The 14,741-nt window shown below is 49.6% G+C and overlaps 6 protein-coding genes across 6 annotated transcripts; 3 read left to right on the top strand and 3 right to left on the bottom strand.

Moving 5' to 3' along the window:
* Positions 1 to 186: 186 nt before the first annotated feature.
* On the top strand, positions 187 to 1,737 carry MGYG_02265 (phenylalanyl-tRNA synthetase; the record flags this gene model as incomplete). The annotated part of the gene is made up of 1 exon (XM_003174687.1): positions 187 to 1,737. One exon carries the CDS (start codon positions 187 to 189, stop codon positions 1,735 to 1,737), a length of 1,551 nt encoding a protein of 516 aa, XP_003174735.1.
* A 657-nt stretch (positions 1,738 to 2,394) lies between these two features.
* MGYG_02264 (grpE protein) lies at positions 2,395 to 3,261 on the bottom strand (the record flags this gene model as incomplete). Its single annotated transcript, XM_003174686.1, has 3 exons — positions 2,395 to 2,427; positions 2,483 to 2,908; positions 2,983 to 3,261. 3 exons carry the CDS (start codon positions 3,259 to 3,261, stop codon positions 2,395 to 2,397), a joined length of 738 nt encoding a protein of 245 aa, XP_003174734.1.
* A 657-nt stretch (positions 3,262 to 3,918) lies between these two features.
* Positions 3,919 to 5,856, bottom strand: MGYG_02263 (hypothetical protein; the record flags this gene model as incomplete). The annotated part of the gene is made up of 4 exons (XM_003174685.1): positions 3,919 to 4,353; positions 4,420 to 5,264; positions 5,403 to 5,643; positions 5,773 to 5,856. The coding sequence occupies 4 exons, from the start codon at positions 5,854 to 5,856 to the stop codon at positions 3,919 to 3,921; spliced, it is 1,605 nt and encodes a 534-aa protein (XP_003174733.1).
* Positions 5,857 to 7,958: 2,102 nt separating this feature from the next.
* Positions 7,959 to 8,699, bottom strand: MGYG_02262 (hypothetical protein; the record flags this gene model as incomplete). Its single annotated transcript, XM_003174684.1, has 1 exon — positions 7,959 to 8,699. One exon carries the CDS (start codon positions 8,697 to 8,699, stop codon positions 7,959 to 7,961), a length of 741 nt encoding a protein of 246 aa, XP_003174732.1.
* Positions 8,700 to 10,920: 2,221 nt separating this feature from the next.
* Positions 10,921 to 11,338, top strand: MGYG_02261 (hypothetical protein; the record flags this gene model as incomplete). The annotated part of the gene is made up of 3 exons (XM_003174683.1): positions 10,921 to 11,090; positions 11,128 to 11,213; positions 11,301 to 11,338. 3 exons carry the CDS (start codon positions 10,921 to 10,923, stop codon positions 11,336 to 11,338), a joined length of 294 nt encoding a protein of 97 aa, XP_003174731.1.
* A 2,551-nt stretch (positions 11,339 to 13,889) lies between these two features.
* MGYG_02260 (hypothetical protein) lies at positions 13,890 to 14,732 on the top strand (the record flags this gene model as incomplete). The annotated part of the gene is made up of 1 exon (XM_003174682.1): positions 13,890 to 14,732. One exon carries the CDS (start codon positions 13,890 to 13,892, stop codon positions 14,730 to 14,732), a length of 843 nt encoding a protein of 280 aa, XP_003174730.1.
* Between the last annotated feature and the right edge of the window lie 9 nt (positions 14,733 to 14,741).

The following is a 14,741-nucleotide window of genomic DNA, read 5'->3' as shown; positions in this document are numbered from 1 at the left end:
ATTCCCCGGCTTGCGATAATTGGCTGGAGATAGGAGTACCTGGTAATTTTTGATACAAAGGCGGAACGTCACCGAACGAAAATTACAACGAGCTTTTGATATTTACGATGACGAGCTGAAGACGTTGAAGACGACGACGAGAACAGGAGCAGACGAGAAGAAGGATAAGAAGAAGTGACAGACAAGATGCAGTCGCTGGCGACAAGACGGGCGCTGCGGTTCTCCTGCAGATGGTCTTTGGCTGCGTCGAATCTGGCAGCTCCGCGGTCGATATATACCAACCGATTGGTCCCATACCAATTGAAAGCACTACACCCCCGGTTCAACAGCTCTACCACAGCTCCAAAGGACAAAGAGGCCCTTAGATCAAAGCCGTCGTCATCAATTGCCTCCTCTTCTCCCGCTCTGACCGTAGGAAACAAATCCTACCAGCCCGATGAATGGACAAACGCCCCGAGTCACATCCTCTCACACCTCGGCCGTGGTCTATATCTAGACGAGAACCACCCTCTCTCCATAACCCGGAAGCTCGTCGAGAGCCAGTTCTCCGGCCCTGAATATGGAAACTATGCTGAATCAGACCCAATTGTCCCCGCGGCGCAGAACTTTGACGACTTAGGTTTCCCGGCAGACCATCCAGGGCGAAGCCGGACAGATACATATTATTTGGACAAACAGACTGTTCTACGGACACATACAAGTGCACACCAGCGAGCATATTTCCAGCAGATGAACAGGAATGAGACCACTAGGCCGGAGGAGAAGGGATATACTATTGTCGCGGACGTCTATCGTCGTGATGCTATTGATCGAAGTCATTATCCTGTCTTCCACCAGATGGAGGGTGCACGCCTGTGGAAACGGCCTGAAAACGAACCACTGAAGTCCTCCCAGCAAACAGCTGCGGAGATATGGAAAGATGTTGAAGCTCTGCCTCGTCATGATGTCGTTGTAGAAGATCCTAACCCAACCATACACCCGACTCGCAATCCGCTACAAGACAAATACCATACCGCAGAGGAAGTCGAGGCGATAACAGCACATTTGAAGCGATCCTTGGAGCTTCTCGTAATTAGAATCTTTTCTGCTGCCAGAGAAGCCAGTGAGAACCCGGCTGCGGCGCAGGAACCATTGAAAATCAGATGGATCGAGGCATACTTCCCCTTTACAAGTCCATCCTTTGAGCTAGAGGTGTTCTGGCAAGGCGAATGGCTAGAACTACTTGGATGCGGCGTTGTTAAGCAAGACCTTCTCAACTCCTCTAGTGTTCCGCATCGAGTTGGCTGGGCTTTCGGCCTAGGCCTTGAACGAATCGCAATGCTTCTCTTCAATATTCCTGACATCCGCCTTTTCTGGTCTAAGGATCCCAGGTTTCTTTCCCAGTTCCAGGCCGGCAAAATCACTCGTTTCACACCCTTCTCTAAGCACCCAGCATGCTACAAGGATGTTGCGTTTTGGCTGCCGTCGTCCGCAGCAGGCACTGTAAGCGCAGCTGGAGGAGGAGTGCCGTTCCATGAAAATGATATCATGGAGATCGTACGAGGTGCTGCGGGTGATTTGGCAGAGGATGTGAAATTGGTTGATGAGTTTACACACCCGAAGACGGGAAAGAAGAGTTTATGCTACAGAATCAATTATAGGAGCTTGGAAAGGACTTTGACAAACGAAGAGACAAATCAATTGCATGATAAGGTACGGCAGACACTGGTGGAAACTGCTGGTGTTGAATTGAGGTGATGAAGAACGAGAGTTGGTCTCCATTCTTTAGCGATTTGTACACTAGGTATCATGTATTTAAGGTAGTAATTCGGTTTTATCTGGATAGACCTGATTCGGCGGTAACTTTGAGGTATGTAATGTGTATAGACCCTTCGATCCAAGGCATAGCTGCTATTAAATGAGTCTAATCTGAAATTGTACGTCATTCCATGCACCTGCACCGTCCATACTGCACTAAAGCAGCAAGCAACATTCCGCCAGCAGGAAAGAAAGAAAAAAAGGGTAAAAAAGGGACATGAGGCAAAATCATACAAGTAAGAGGGGAGAGACAGTAGGAGAGACAAGAACGGTATAGAACGGGGTAACATAACAGTAGAAAAAAGATGTAGTTTATGTATGTGTACAGATTCAATCATCAAACTGAAGTATCATCCCGTGAAGAATAACCTTAAAAGCAAAACGCCGTGCCTAGCTGCTTTTATAACCGGCTCCGCTAAGAAGCAGAATAGTATACAGTATGCCCAATGAAGCGGCTATAATTAGGAAATGGGGAGGGTCATGCGGAGAGCGGGGGTAAAATTGGAGGAGACAAAGGGTAAATCGGAGAATGCATTAGGATATCAGAGAGGTACCCAGAGAATTGGTTGTAATTGGGGGTATGTAAGAAGAAAACACTTATGCGTTCTTCACGACGCCAACCTTAGCAGCCTATGGTAGATGTTAGTCATGCTCTATTATTACATATATGATGTGCCAAACGTACTCTGAGAACTCTGCCGTTAAGGGTGAAACCCTTGTTCTGGACGTGCATAATATCACCGTCCTGCTTGCCCTCCATTGGGGACATGAACAAAGCCTCGTGTCTGCTAGGGTCAAACTTCTGGGGTTGACCATCAACCGGCTCGGACGGGTCGAATCTGACAACGCCGTGCTTCTTGAGAGTGTTCATGAGGATACCCTCGGTCATCTTCAGGCCAGAGAACAGGTCGTAGACGTCCTTGTTCTCCTTTGCATTGGCAGCGTCAACTTTCTCTGGGGGAACGGCTCCAAGGGCACGCTCCAGGTTATCAATTGACTCGATCAAGTCTCCGGCAAACTTCTGGATAGCAAAGGTACGAGCAGCCTCGACATCTCGGCGAGTTCGCTCTTGCAGGTTGCGGAAATCTGCGACAGATCGAAGGTATTTATCCTAAATTTACCGTGGTAGAGTTAGTCCTGATCAATTGCATGAAATCTGCATATCATCTCGAGGATGCAGCGTACCTTCAAATCAACCACTTCCTTCTCACGTGCTTCTAGATCCTTCTTTAATGTGTCGAGTTCAGATGGCTTTTCAGCTTCAGTAGCTTCTTCGGCCTTGGGTTTGTCTCCATTAGCTTCCGTCGAGGCGTATCTGCTCTGTACTCTGGAAGGGAGCGATCGTGCTGCTAGCTGCTGGGACTGGTGGATGATGGCTGATTGTCTGCGGATGGGGGAGACGATGGACGAGGGAGTCGCGGAACCGGCAAGCCGGCTTTGTCTGAGGAGAGCTCTGCGGAACATGATGACGGATTTGTAGATATCTCTGTCTATTCACGCTTCAATTGCAACAAGAGGATCAAGAAAAGAAAGCTGCTAGGTCGAGTCGTTTGTGAAAATGAATTGAACGTCTTGAAGCGTGAAATTTGACAGCAAGAAAAAGCTGAAAATGCGCAAAGCTTGGCGGCGTCACGTTTTCCCGTTCCGAGCTTGCTTGGGGTTTTTAAGGTTTTCTTCAATCTTTAAATCAACAACTTGATATCAAAAAGAAAACTGAGACGGAAGACTGGGAAGAAAGACTCGTTGATTAAACCCCTCCTATAAAATGTATTATATGACTATGTTATAACTATTCAAAGAAAGATATCGCTTGTCCAAGGGTATATGGTCTATTTCCAGTGGCCCGAAAAAGAAGGGCAAATACCTTTTCCGAAAGGTCCCTATCCCAGAGTCCTATGATTCCTATTGGGATGCCTATGATCCTATGATCACAAATAATAAATATATTACGCCGAACGAAATGCCTTTTTGGTAGAGAGCGTGGAGAGTTAGCACCGCCAACCCATGTGTGGTGGGAGAATGCCCGCTTAGTCCGGTTCAAAGTGGATGGATGGTATCGAAGTTGAAAAAAAAAAAGGAAAAGTGGTTATGTGCAAAGAAAGTGGATGATTAAAGGAGTGATCATATCCACGGTTTATCGGTGTTTGATCGATGGAGTCCTGCATCGGCGTATATTATGATTGATTCGAGGTCACTTCGTCGGCTATCCTTTTCGCTGACGCTGGTATAATCGCTTATGCTTCGGCTGTGACAGGGCTCCTTTGGAGCAGGTTGTGGCAAGTTAAGAATGGCGACCATGTGTTCCAATAGTTTCTGCTGGATCTTTGCTCGTCGCTCTTCCGCGTATTCGAGTTTGGTCGCCCATTCGTCTATTGATTGATCGATTTCTAGCAGTGCTTCTTCTTGTTTGAGGACGCCCTCGGGTGAAAAGCTGGAGACGCCGCTGGCGGATTTGAGGTATGATATCACTCTGCCGTGCAGACGCTGTCTGTCTGATCGGAGAGCAACATGGGTGTCTCGAAGGTATTTGCAGTGTTTATTAAGTGTATGCATTTCCTGGTCTTCTGTTAGCGGGGAATGTTTCTTTCTCCCCTTTTGGTGGATACCGGGAATTTCGCCTACCTGTGTGAGAGAAGATACCTCGCTGTACTTGAGGACTTCGAATCTCTGGCCCCTTCGCCGTGCCTGACTTTGGAGTTCCTCAATTTCTTGATGGGTCAACAGCATAGAAGCTGTTTGGATAGAATACCCCGGCGGTAGGTTTCCGACCGGAATATCAATATTCTCCAGTCCTACCCTCCCCCGAGGTTTCTTCTTCGACGGCTTCTCCCGTATGGCAAGCTCTTGCGGAACATCATCGCTCTCGCCCGGTGTAGGGCTCTCTGGTCGCCGTGTGGCATCTAGCCCTAGTATCTTCAATGATTTTGGTCGTCTGTCATGGTATCTTTGGGAAAATTGTGGTAGTTCTGCTAGCTGGTCTGCCGGCCGATCCTTTTCCAGCAGCAAATTTGAGGTTGAACCTCCTCGTAGGTGAGTTAGATCCGGGGCAGAAGTTGAATGGACCGCTTCTATGTATCTGTTCCTGGGCGCACCTCGACCAAAGAAACTCGATGAGCTTACTTTGTCCTTCTTGGGCACTGCAGGTTCGGTCTTTGGAGGCACCTTGGGAGGGATACCCTCGATTTCAGCCTTGGTCGGACTCCGCTTGCGTTGCAGCCGGGCTCTAGGTTGTTGCTGATGCTGTGCCATGATCGACTGGCTACCTGAAGGAGTAATTCTTCCCGTTGAATGTGGACTCGGCGACTCCCTGGATGTGTTGCAGCTGCTTCCCATTTGTCTGGTGCGCCTTTCGCAGAAACCTGGGAAACCCAGGGGTGAATGATCGCGAGCTCTGGAGGATGATGGCCGGGAAAACCCTAGGGCAGTTTGAGCTCTCTCACGGCTCGGGAAATATCCCGGTATCGTAGCTGCAAACGCACTAAATTAGTTAACCGGCTCCAAAACAACATCGGCATCAATTTCCCGCTAAGGAACCGAAAAAGAGAGGGCAAGGAGATAAACAAGAGAAAAAGAAAAAAGGCCATGTTATCAGGTGCGGGACATACGTGAATCCATGGGTTTTGAATACCGGTTTGTAGATACTGTCAGCAGCGACTCGCGAGAACCAGCGGCCAACCTATCGCGATTAGGACCGATGTATATGTATCTTCCTGAACTGGAGGACTCTGGAGTTCGTCCTCTCGAGCTCGCAGAGGCAGTAGATAACCGTTTGGCAGGTGGCCAGAATTGCAGTTTCAGCTTGTCGGTTATACTCTGCCTGGCCAATTCCGGTGGCTCATAGGTAATCTGAGGAAGCGAAACTCGTCAGAGACCAATCTCGATGAAAGGCAGTAGGGGAAGGAAGGAGGAAAGGAGGAAGAAGAGTCGAAGGGAGAAGCAGGAATGTCAGGGCAAGGCGGTTAAATATTGATATACCTTTGGGGAGGTGTCCTTTGCGATTATATTGTTGATGCCGACATGGACATCGAAGTCGTCTATCCATTGTTCGCAGACAGCCATTGCCCTTGTTGAATAAATAGAGAACCCCGGCCAGCAGAGGAGCTATAGTGGATCTTGTTAAGGCCGTTTATGGCTATCTTTAATTATATTCTTGCCTTCACGATGTTTCAACGATATCCTGCCCATGCGAAAGCTCCACATTCATTTATTTCACGATTCTGCGTCCAGAGATCCTTGAAATTGGCACTGCACGCCGGAGGCCTAGCGGATCGCCTTGTCAGGGCAGGTCAAGGCGGATAGAGAGACACAGAGAGAGAGAGACAGAGGGAGAGAGCAAGCATAGGCAGAAGTGGGCAAGTGGCAGAGGGGGAAGTCAGTGTTAGAGACCCTTGTTGATGACGCTTGAGAAGAGGAGTTGCGTCGAGCATCGTGTCTCCATCCTTCGTGTGCCCCCATAGTCGAGCCGACTTAAGTAAAAGGCTCGCTCTAGGGTACTAATATCCCTGCCAGCCCTTTCCCTTGCCTGCAGCTGCAGAGAGAGGGGAGCCAAAACGCCTCATCACCGGACCTCGGGGCTAGATGGCTTGCTCTAGTGTGCCTCTCCAGCAAGGCAGTACAAAACTGCGTATGCACATCGTGACGAGGTCACCAGGAGAATGCGAGCTGCGAGCGAAGATCTGAGCTGTCGGCGGGCTCTGATTGTTCACCGGGAATAAGCAAATATACCGAGGGCAGAGAAAAAGGGGGTGGAGAGGTACCTCCCAGGCCGATCTGCTCCCCCCCCATCTCGTCGCTTCGCTGTACCTGACGCACGTCCAGCAGAGGTGCTGAGATGCTCCAGAAAACTAGCTTGCTTGCTTCTTGATCATGAATCGACTGGTTGACTTGATCCCCACGGTGATAGACAGGCGGGCGTAGCGCCAGGGGCCAATCTCGGAATAGGGGGCGTTGAGAGAGAAAGGGAGAGAGAGACACTCTTGCATCCCGTTTCTAGTTATTTCAATTACTGACTGCTTGGGCTTCGGTCACTCAACCGAACGCAAGTATATGCCTGGATAGTTATGCATGGAATAATTCAATTCATTGCCCTGTCTTTCCTCTGAAATATCCTCCCCATTTGCAAGGGATAGAGAGCCAACCCTTGGCTGAGAAGGGGGCGAGCATTGTTAACGTTGAAAAAAAAAAAAAAAGAACAAAAACCCTCGAAGAACCCATCCCAGTCACTCTTTTTGATAACCTGGATGGCCACGTTTTTGCCCTCGCGCTTTTGCAAACCGACTATAGCCGGGTCCTTGGTCCTGGTCCTGGGCTCTCGGTCCTTGAATCTTGTATTCTTATATTGAATTTGGTTCTCAATTCCTCCGTAAAAGCACTGATTTTTTTGGCCTTTTGGTTGCTTTTCAGTTCTGTACGCCACCCGGCGGCCCATGGAACAGCAGTGCGCGCATAAATATAGCTCGAGTATATCAAGTTTATTCGTTAGAGTTGGTAAAATGATATAACTAATCAGTTAAATTATACGTGTCGAAAGAGTTGTCGTATATATTACTTTGTGGGGATACTTTCTGAGAATCCTGTCCTGCCCTATAGGTTACCGGGGGGCTTGCGTACCCATCCTGCCTCCCACATTGACAACGGGATAGAATGTGTGAAGAACGCCAGAAACGACGATCTGTGTTTTCCTTCTAGCGCCTTCAAGGTATTCGACGAAGATTCCTGATCTTCTCACACGTGGGACGTGGAGAGCGAGCCTGATTGTTATCAACTGCCGGGTACCGAGCCATTCCAGTTAGTTATTCCACAATTGCATCAGACGAGAGAGGCAGCTCCAGCAGGTTTCTTTCGAGTCGTCTCATAAATGAGAAAAAATAAGAAAGGGTGATCATTCACGGCGGGCCCTGGAAATCTGGAGTTCGCGCATGGTGATTTGCGGAAAAGGGGGTCGTTTAGATACACTCAATGCGAGTGGTCCGACCGCATGGGCGAGATTTGCTTGATATTCGGCGAGTCTGGCCATGGATCTCACTGCTTGGACGGGATAAGGTGGATGGATGTGCTTTCGAGAGAGGCAGCTAAATCCTCGTACTCTCTTAACTTGTGCAAATTGGTCGGTAGTTTAGTTCCGTTCCCGTGCCTCTCAAGAGCATCATAGTATTTCACTATCAGGATCGCTCGAAGGCTGAGACGCCCGTGGGGAACGCGATGGAGAAAACTGTGCCGCTGTCAAGCCTGTCTGGCAGGTCTGCTGCTGCTCGGAAAACGGATTTCTGGGTCTTCCGTTGACGGGGTATGTACATATCTCGAAGTAGTCCGTATGTATACTCGGGATACAACTCGACCGCACGCCTTGCAGGCATCTTAATTCCACCTCTCGTGCTCGCCCATTTGTGGGCCTTAAACGAAGCGATGGCGAGCAACAACGGTTGATCCCCCCAGCTTGCATGCATACACGATCGATCTGGTGGGCTTCCATGTATATCGCCGCCCACACGTTCTTTACAGCATGAATCTTCCTCCCTTTTCTCCCGGCGAGGAGGACCACAGCCTGCCCGACCCGAAATGGGGGAAGAGGGAGCTAGGAGAAACCACCCGTTATCCACGAACACACCGGCAATCTCCGTCAAGACGGGAGCACTAAGTAGCGGACCAGGGGCTACCAAACAGCTACCGGGAGCGCCAATCCTCACCAACTCGAAGCTTTCCCCTCTTGCTCCGGGGCAAAAGAGAACAACGAATATCCCTGTTGGACGACCCAGGATAGGCTTGGGAAATGCAACATCAGCATGCTTCGGGTTAAGAATCATCCAAACCCTCACGTCACTCCTCGTACCAGAAAACGTTCGTAAACTGGAGCATCTCGTCTGCCACTCCAGCTCAATACCGTGTTTCTTCGGGATCCCCATGAACGAGGCGGCTTTTGCTCTGCTCCGAAGGCCATACCCCGAGTTTAGCGCTGGTAGAATCACTCCTTCGCAAAAAATGGCGTCGTCCTCTCAGGGGTTATCCTAACACAAGCCAGATGGTCAAAACGAGCTTTGAGACCTGCATGAACGGTGTGCAACAGGTTTACTCCGTAACTCTTAACCAGGGATCTCTGTCCCAGTGTGACTGCCAACCCTTCGAGGCAGCCTCATCCACTGCTCTCGGTCTTGCTGGCTCTGATCGCTTTCCTCTCCCCGGAGACTTGTCTGTTTGACAGGTCACAACATAACAGGTTTCTCATATATAAACCCGTTCGTATACCATATAGATGGCCCGTTTATGTCAGGAAAAAGGAACCTGTCAGTTCCACAGAAGCTCGAGGGAAGAGAACAGCTCCAGCTTCCATGGCCCGTTTTGTCGCCTTGCAGCGTGAACTATGTGCCCCTTGATCCATCTTCCACCTGGCTGTAGCTCATGCGAACCATAGAGTTCTAGATAAGGTAGAGGCGTTGATGAAACATAGAAAATGTGGACCAATCTTGGTGTCTTCTTTTCTTCTTCCTTTTGGTTTGCCAACAGCAACAGAAGTCGTACTCCGAAGTTGTTTTGGCAATTGATGGCCTCTCCACCGTATACGAAGAGCAACTCCGTACACACCAGCACGGAAGTCCAAGGCGGGCGTTTCCAGATGAACTCCTGTTCAGTGACCAGCTGAGCTGTGTACACATGTACTCTGTGCGTATTCTATGCCTCCAGAAGGATCGATATCCGGGCGCGTAGAGAGTCCTTTCTGGTCTAACCAGCCAGCCGATCTGCTAAGTACCTAGTTAGTTACGTACGGAGTAGTTAGTTGGTGGTGTACATGGAGCAGCGCCTTCGATGGCGATATGATTCTTCATCTCGAAGCGAACGACGACCCCAGCAACCGTTTTCAGTAACCGTTTGCCTTCCTCGTTGTCTTCCTAGCCTGGCTGCTGTGTTGATCTGCCTGCCTGTCTGCCTGCCTGTCTGTCCCTGTGCGAGCTAAGCATGCCGGCCAACCCTGACCAGACCAGCCAAAACAACCCCTGGGCATATAAGAAAATCATATATCTGAAATAAGCGATTAATTATCCGTCAACACAGGGCCAATGGGCTTGCCCTCGTTTAGCTATATCCAGTTTGTTTGGACAGAGAGCTCTTCTTCTCCCTCTCTCATTCCCAAGGCCGCCATGAGCAATATCAACGCGTTTGATATATGCCCTTCGGCAGGGCAACCACTTATATAATTTCCCTTCTGGCCCTCGTGCATTTCCCCTGGATGCGAATCTTAGAAAAGAAAAAGAAAAGCGATGTTTCTCAGTGCGACTTGCAAACTTGCGGTAAGGCTTTTGTCGCTGGTATATGAATGCAGCGTGTATAAAGGGGAGCCCGACTGACCGTCGAGGCGGCTACGTGCAGGCTGCTTGTACTACTCCGTACGCCTGCCGCGGAGCGCATCGCCGCGCGGAGATGGAAGCCAGGCGGTAACTAGCCAGTTAAGCAGATGGAGAATGGAGACGGATGGAGTGTACGGAGTATGGAGTAGTCTGAGCTGTTTGCTGTGGAAATGTAGAGGAAATTGGACGGACGGTGGATATTGATCCAGGATCAGTCAATGGATTAATGCGCTTACAATATTTTAGGATTGATGCTTAGCTTAGGTTTGGATATTTAATTTAATTAATTTCTCCTGCTAATTATTTTTTATTTTATTTTTGATAGTTACTGGATATTTCAGGCTATTAATTGGAGGAAAGAGATCTTGATTAAAGCGGCTTTTGATAATTTCTTCGCGTACAGGCAGTTAATAACCTCAAGGACAGGCAGGGTTAAAAGAAAGGTAGAAAAGAGTAAAATCACGATAAAGTACTGTATCCAGCAAGGCCGATACCATACCAGGGACATCCCCAGTGTGAGCAGTCAGTCCCGTTGCATCTCTGTGTCCCCACGCCAACCCATCATGCATCCATCTGACTTTCAACGTTAGCATGGAAACAAGGCCCAAGGGGGAGGTGAGAGATATAAGGGGCCTATTACAAGACGATATTTGGACCTTCGAAGTCTCTGGAAGGTTTGTTTGTTCCTAATAAAACCCCCTCGGAGTCATGCCACCACGGCCCATCCTTACTGGCAGCGGTGGTGGTAAAGTCGATGACCCTGGTTCCCCAGCGTCGTGTAGAGATGGATGACCTGCTGGATGGTGGTGGGATTGGACCATTGGCGATGGTATGGTTCTGTTCTGCGCCTGGGCATGCGTCTGGGAAGATTGAGTCGCCCTCCCCCCTCGACCTCGACCTCGCCCGGCATCGCCGCCTCCTCGACGGGATGTTCGACAGAATCGGCATGGGCTGGTGAGATACACAGGGTAGTATTGTGTGTTTGCTTCAGGACAGACGTAGCGGTTTTCGCAGCGGTTAAGGGGGCCCCAGCTTCGGTGGTTGCAGACGTGGATGTAAAAGGCCTTTTGACACATGGTAAGTTGGATGGAAGGGTAGATTGGGAAATTAAGTATAGAAAGAAGCGTTGAACGGGGAGCTTTTTGGCTAAGTGTAATTTGCCAGATGTTGAAGTGGTTGCGTTGCGTTTTGGTATTCCGTGAATGTGCAATGTATAAGTCTTGACGAGCGTGTGGTAAATTGAGCCAGATATCAGGACTTGTTCAGTTCATTCAAGGGGTATTTAAAGAAGAGAAGGGGGAGGAGGAAAGGGAGGACGTCACTTTGGTATCTATATTTAAACATAGCATGTCCACTATTGGTAATGGTCAGATGGTATTCTTCACGGATGCCTGATCTGTAGGGCAATCTGCAGGTCTGTTCAATTGATCGGGAAGAGACTGAATGCACTGGAACCTCAAGACGGAAGATGTGAAGACCTTTCCTTTGCTCTGCATGGGCACGTATATTCGGGATATTGCTAAGTGAGGCGGGCCTATGGGCTCTCATTCCTCCCGACTCGACTGGACTAGACCGATTCAAAGGAAGGACTAAGAAAAGAAAAAACGGAGGAAACAAGGATAACAGCTCGCCGACTTTCACAACATCAGCCAAGGAGAAGGGAAGATGCACCTTGTTAGCTGTTCAATTCTCACAATACTTCAATTTAATCCAGAGATTTGCTTCTAAGAATGGAGACACAACCACTGTCATGACGGGATATCGCATGTGATGTTAATTAGCATAGCGGGATTGACTTCAGCGCATGCAACGAATATATGATATGCATTCAGAACACGTTGTTGTTGCACCACCTCAAATGTAGGGCAAAAATTGAAGTAAGTGTCTAACGTTCTCATTACCCACTGGGGATGGTGCCCGCCCCGAGGGTATGTACCTCTCATGCAGGAACGCTGAGGATATTAGCCCGTCGCATTTGACCCCGAAGAAAGGAGAAACTTTCTTCACCGAACGGGTATCAGAAAACACAACTTGAATAAAACCAGAGAAATGAACAGTAGAATGGTATAATGGAAAAGGACCCGAATACCGGGCACCCATCAATTACACGAAGGGGGTATACGGAGTATATGTGATGCCCAAAGAACGAGCCTGCTTCCAGCAAGTTTGTCAAGCGGTGACGGGTTATAGCCCCTGGTAGTAGAATTAAGAGTTTCGAAAGGCGTGTGTGACTTCATGGCACAGGCTTGTGTTCAATGGGATGTACAGAAGTAACAAAACCGACTGGTTGCACGACGAAAATTCGCAGCACAGCTGCCCCGTCGAGAAGCTATGGCAACAAGACATCCCCGTGTGTCGTACTAACGGCAGGCATCCATCAGAATTGATGTAAGGGAGGAAATAAAATGTATGTCTTAAAAAGAGATGTAGCTTTGCCCGACGTAGTGCTGCAGTGAATGACGGATAATAGCAAAAAGGGGGGAAAGATATATATAAAAGGTACCTCGAATGAGGCAAGATCCTGATTTCGCTTGGGGAGTAAGCATGGGTATGTGCAGTTCTGCTGTTCCATCCCGTCCGTAAATTAACTAAATAACTTGTCGGTGAGCTATTGTCACTGATGGACGGACGAGTGGGCGGACGGACACGCTATGCCATGCCAGGCCAGGCACTGTTGCAAGAGTACAGCTGGCACCTTACTGTTCTCGGGGAGACAGTCCTGTGATGATGGCTGTTCAGACGAACAGAACAGCCTCCAAATACGTAGACATAATACGCCATCACCATCCGTCTGCGGAGATAATGCTATATTCCTTCGGGATAAAATCCGTTTTATCTGTCTGCCTACTCAGCTTTCCATTTCTATCTCAAGGAGGGCTGGGTGCCTCCCGGGCTTCGCTCTTCGCAACATCAATGGATCTATTCATAGCCCGCCTTTCGCGGCATTTTTCTCCAGAACAGCCTCCATCAGCCTAATGCAGGCATATAAACGTATTTTGCGGGGGCCCGTAGCTGTCGAATTATGCCCGGATTCCGGAGTAGACGCAATCCGTAGGCATAAGGCGGCCAGTACAAAGCAGACACAGCCCTCAACAATTCTGCACTCTGGCATCTTCTCGAAAAGAGAAGAGATTCAGGCCGAGGTGTCGATGATCGCCACATCCGCGCCTCCATATCAGATCAACAGGGGGGGACCCGGAGCGGCGATTCCACATTGTGTCATGGAGATTAAACAGCCAGCTCAGCCATAGTCATGCCTCCAGCTTGGCCAGCAGGCAGAGAGGGAGGAGAAATCTCTGACTGCTGCGCCAGCCGGCAAGAAAAGGGGGAGGCCATGCGGTCGAGGTCAACACTGCGCGGCGAGCGGGCTGTGCAGGCTTAGCGCTGAGCAAACTCTTCACGCTCTATGGAGTCACCGAGAGCCCAGCTGGTCTCCTCACGCCTTGAACGAAACGCGGTGGCGCTTAGGCTGGTCGACTGCGGTCTCAGCCGGTTCCTGGCTCGCTGCTGGCTTCGAGATACTTAAACGTGTCGTTGAGGTTCAGGTTTTTCGACTTTCTTGATGTTTTTCTCTCTCCAATTTCCAACATCAAGTCACGGGACCAAAAGCCGGCTTTGCTTCTTCCAACTTCACGCAACATAACAACAACCGCAACGCAAGCCAAAAAACACATATAAAGGAGAGACCTCAGCAGGATACCCGGGTAGGAGAAGAAGAAAAAGATTAGACAGACAGACAGACAGACGACCAAGATGTCCGGAAGCAGCTCTCCTCGCTCACTTGGCGGCCGCCGCGGCCTGCCACTATCGATCGAAGTGCCTCCACTGCAGCAACCATCGCCCCCATCAAATACCCTCCTTATTACCGACCTAAACGACCTCTCGCTCTTCCAGCCAGGCTCTCTCGACTCTATCAAGGCTCATATCACTGCCACGGCGCCGCTAAACTCATTCTCCCCTCTACCATCCTTCAGACGCATAGTCTGCTCGTTCCTGAACACCGATGATGCTATCAAAGTCCGTCAGCTGCTGGACAGAGCACCGCTGCAGGGCAAAGGCCGAGCAAGAGTATACTTTGGTGAAAAGACACCTATCCAGACAGACACGGAAGAGATTCGACGCAGCAAGCTTCTTGAAGCCCCCCAGTCTCAGAAGATGTTCTTTATTAGCCCACCACCCAGCCCTCCACATGGATGGATGATGCGCAACGAGGAGCCGCCAAACAAGGAGGTTCATGCCTCTGATCTGGCTGATGCGTTGGGCAGACTCGGTCGGTTCTACGGGTCTGATAGCCATATTAACGAGTCTGGCCGTCGACCGGAGACGCCTGTTTCTCCCACGGAAGTGGCTACAGCCATGGGTATGGACGTGAAGGAATCTACTCGCACCGGATCAGGACAGAGGAGTCGGAGCAGTACCTTGATTTACCACCCCGAGCACCATGGCAGCAGTCCTAACCTGCCAGCTGTCATGGTTGAGGATACTTCGGTTGGCTCTGATATGGATTCCGATATGGACCTGAGCCCCCTTGACACTCACCCAAAAAGGATATTAGCACATACCTCTCGTCCTCCAACTGAGTTGATGGAGCTGTGATTTGACTAC

The sequence above is a fragment of the Nannizzia gypsea genome, genomic scaffold, assembly GCF_000150975.2.
Source record: "Nannizzia gypsea CBS 118893 supercont1.2 genomic scaffold, whole genome shotgun sequence".
NCBI classification, from domain to species: Eukaryota; Fungi; Ascomycota; class Eurotiomycetes; order Onygenales; family Arthrodermataceae; genus Nannizzia; species Nannizzia gypsea.
This window is presented reverse-complemented; position numbering and strand designations above follow the sequence as displayed.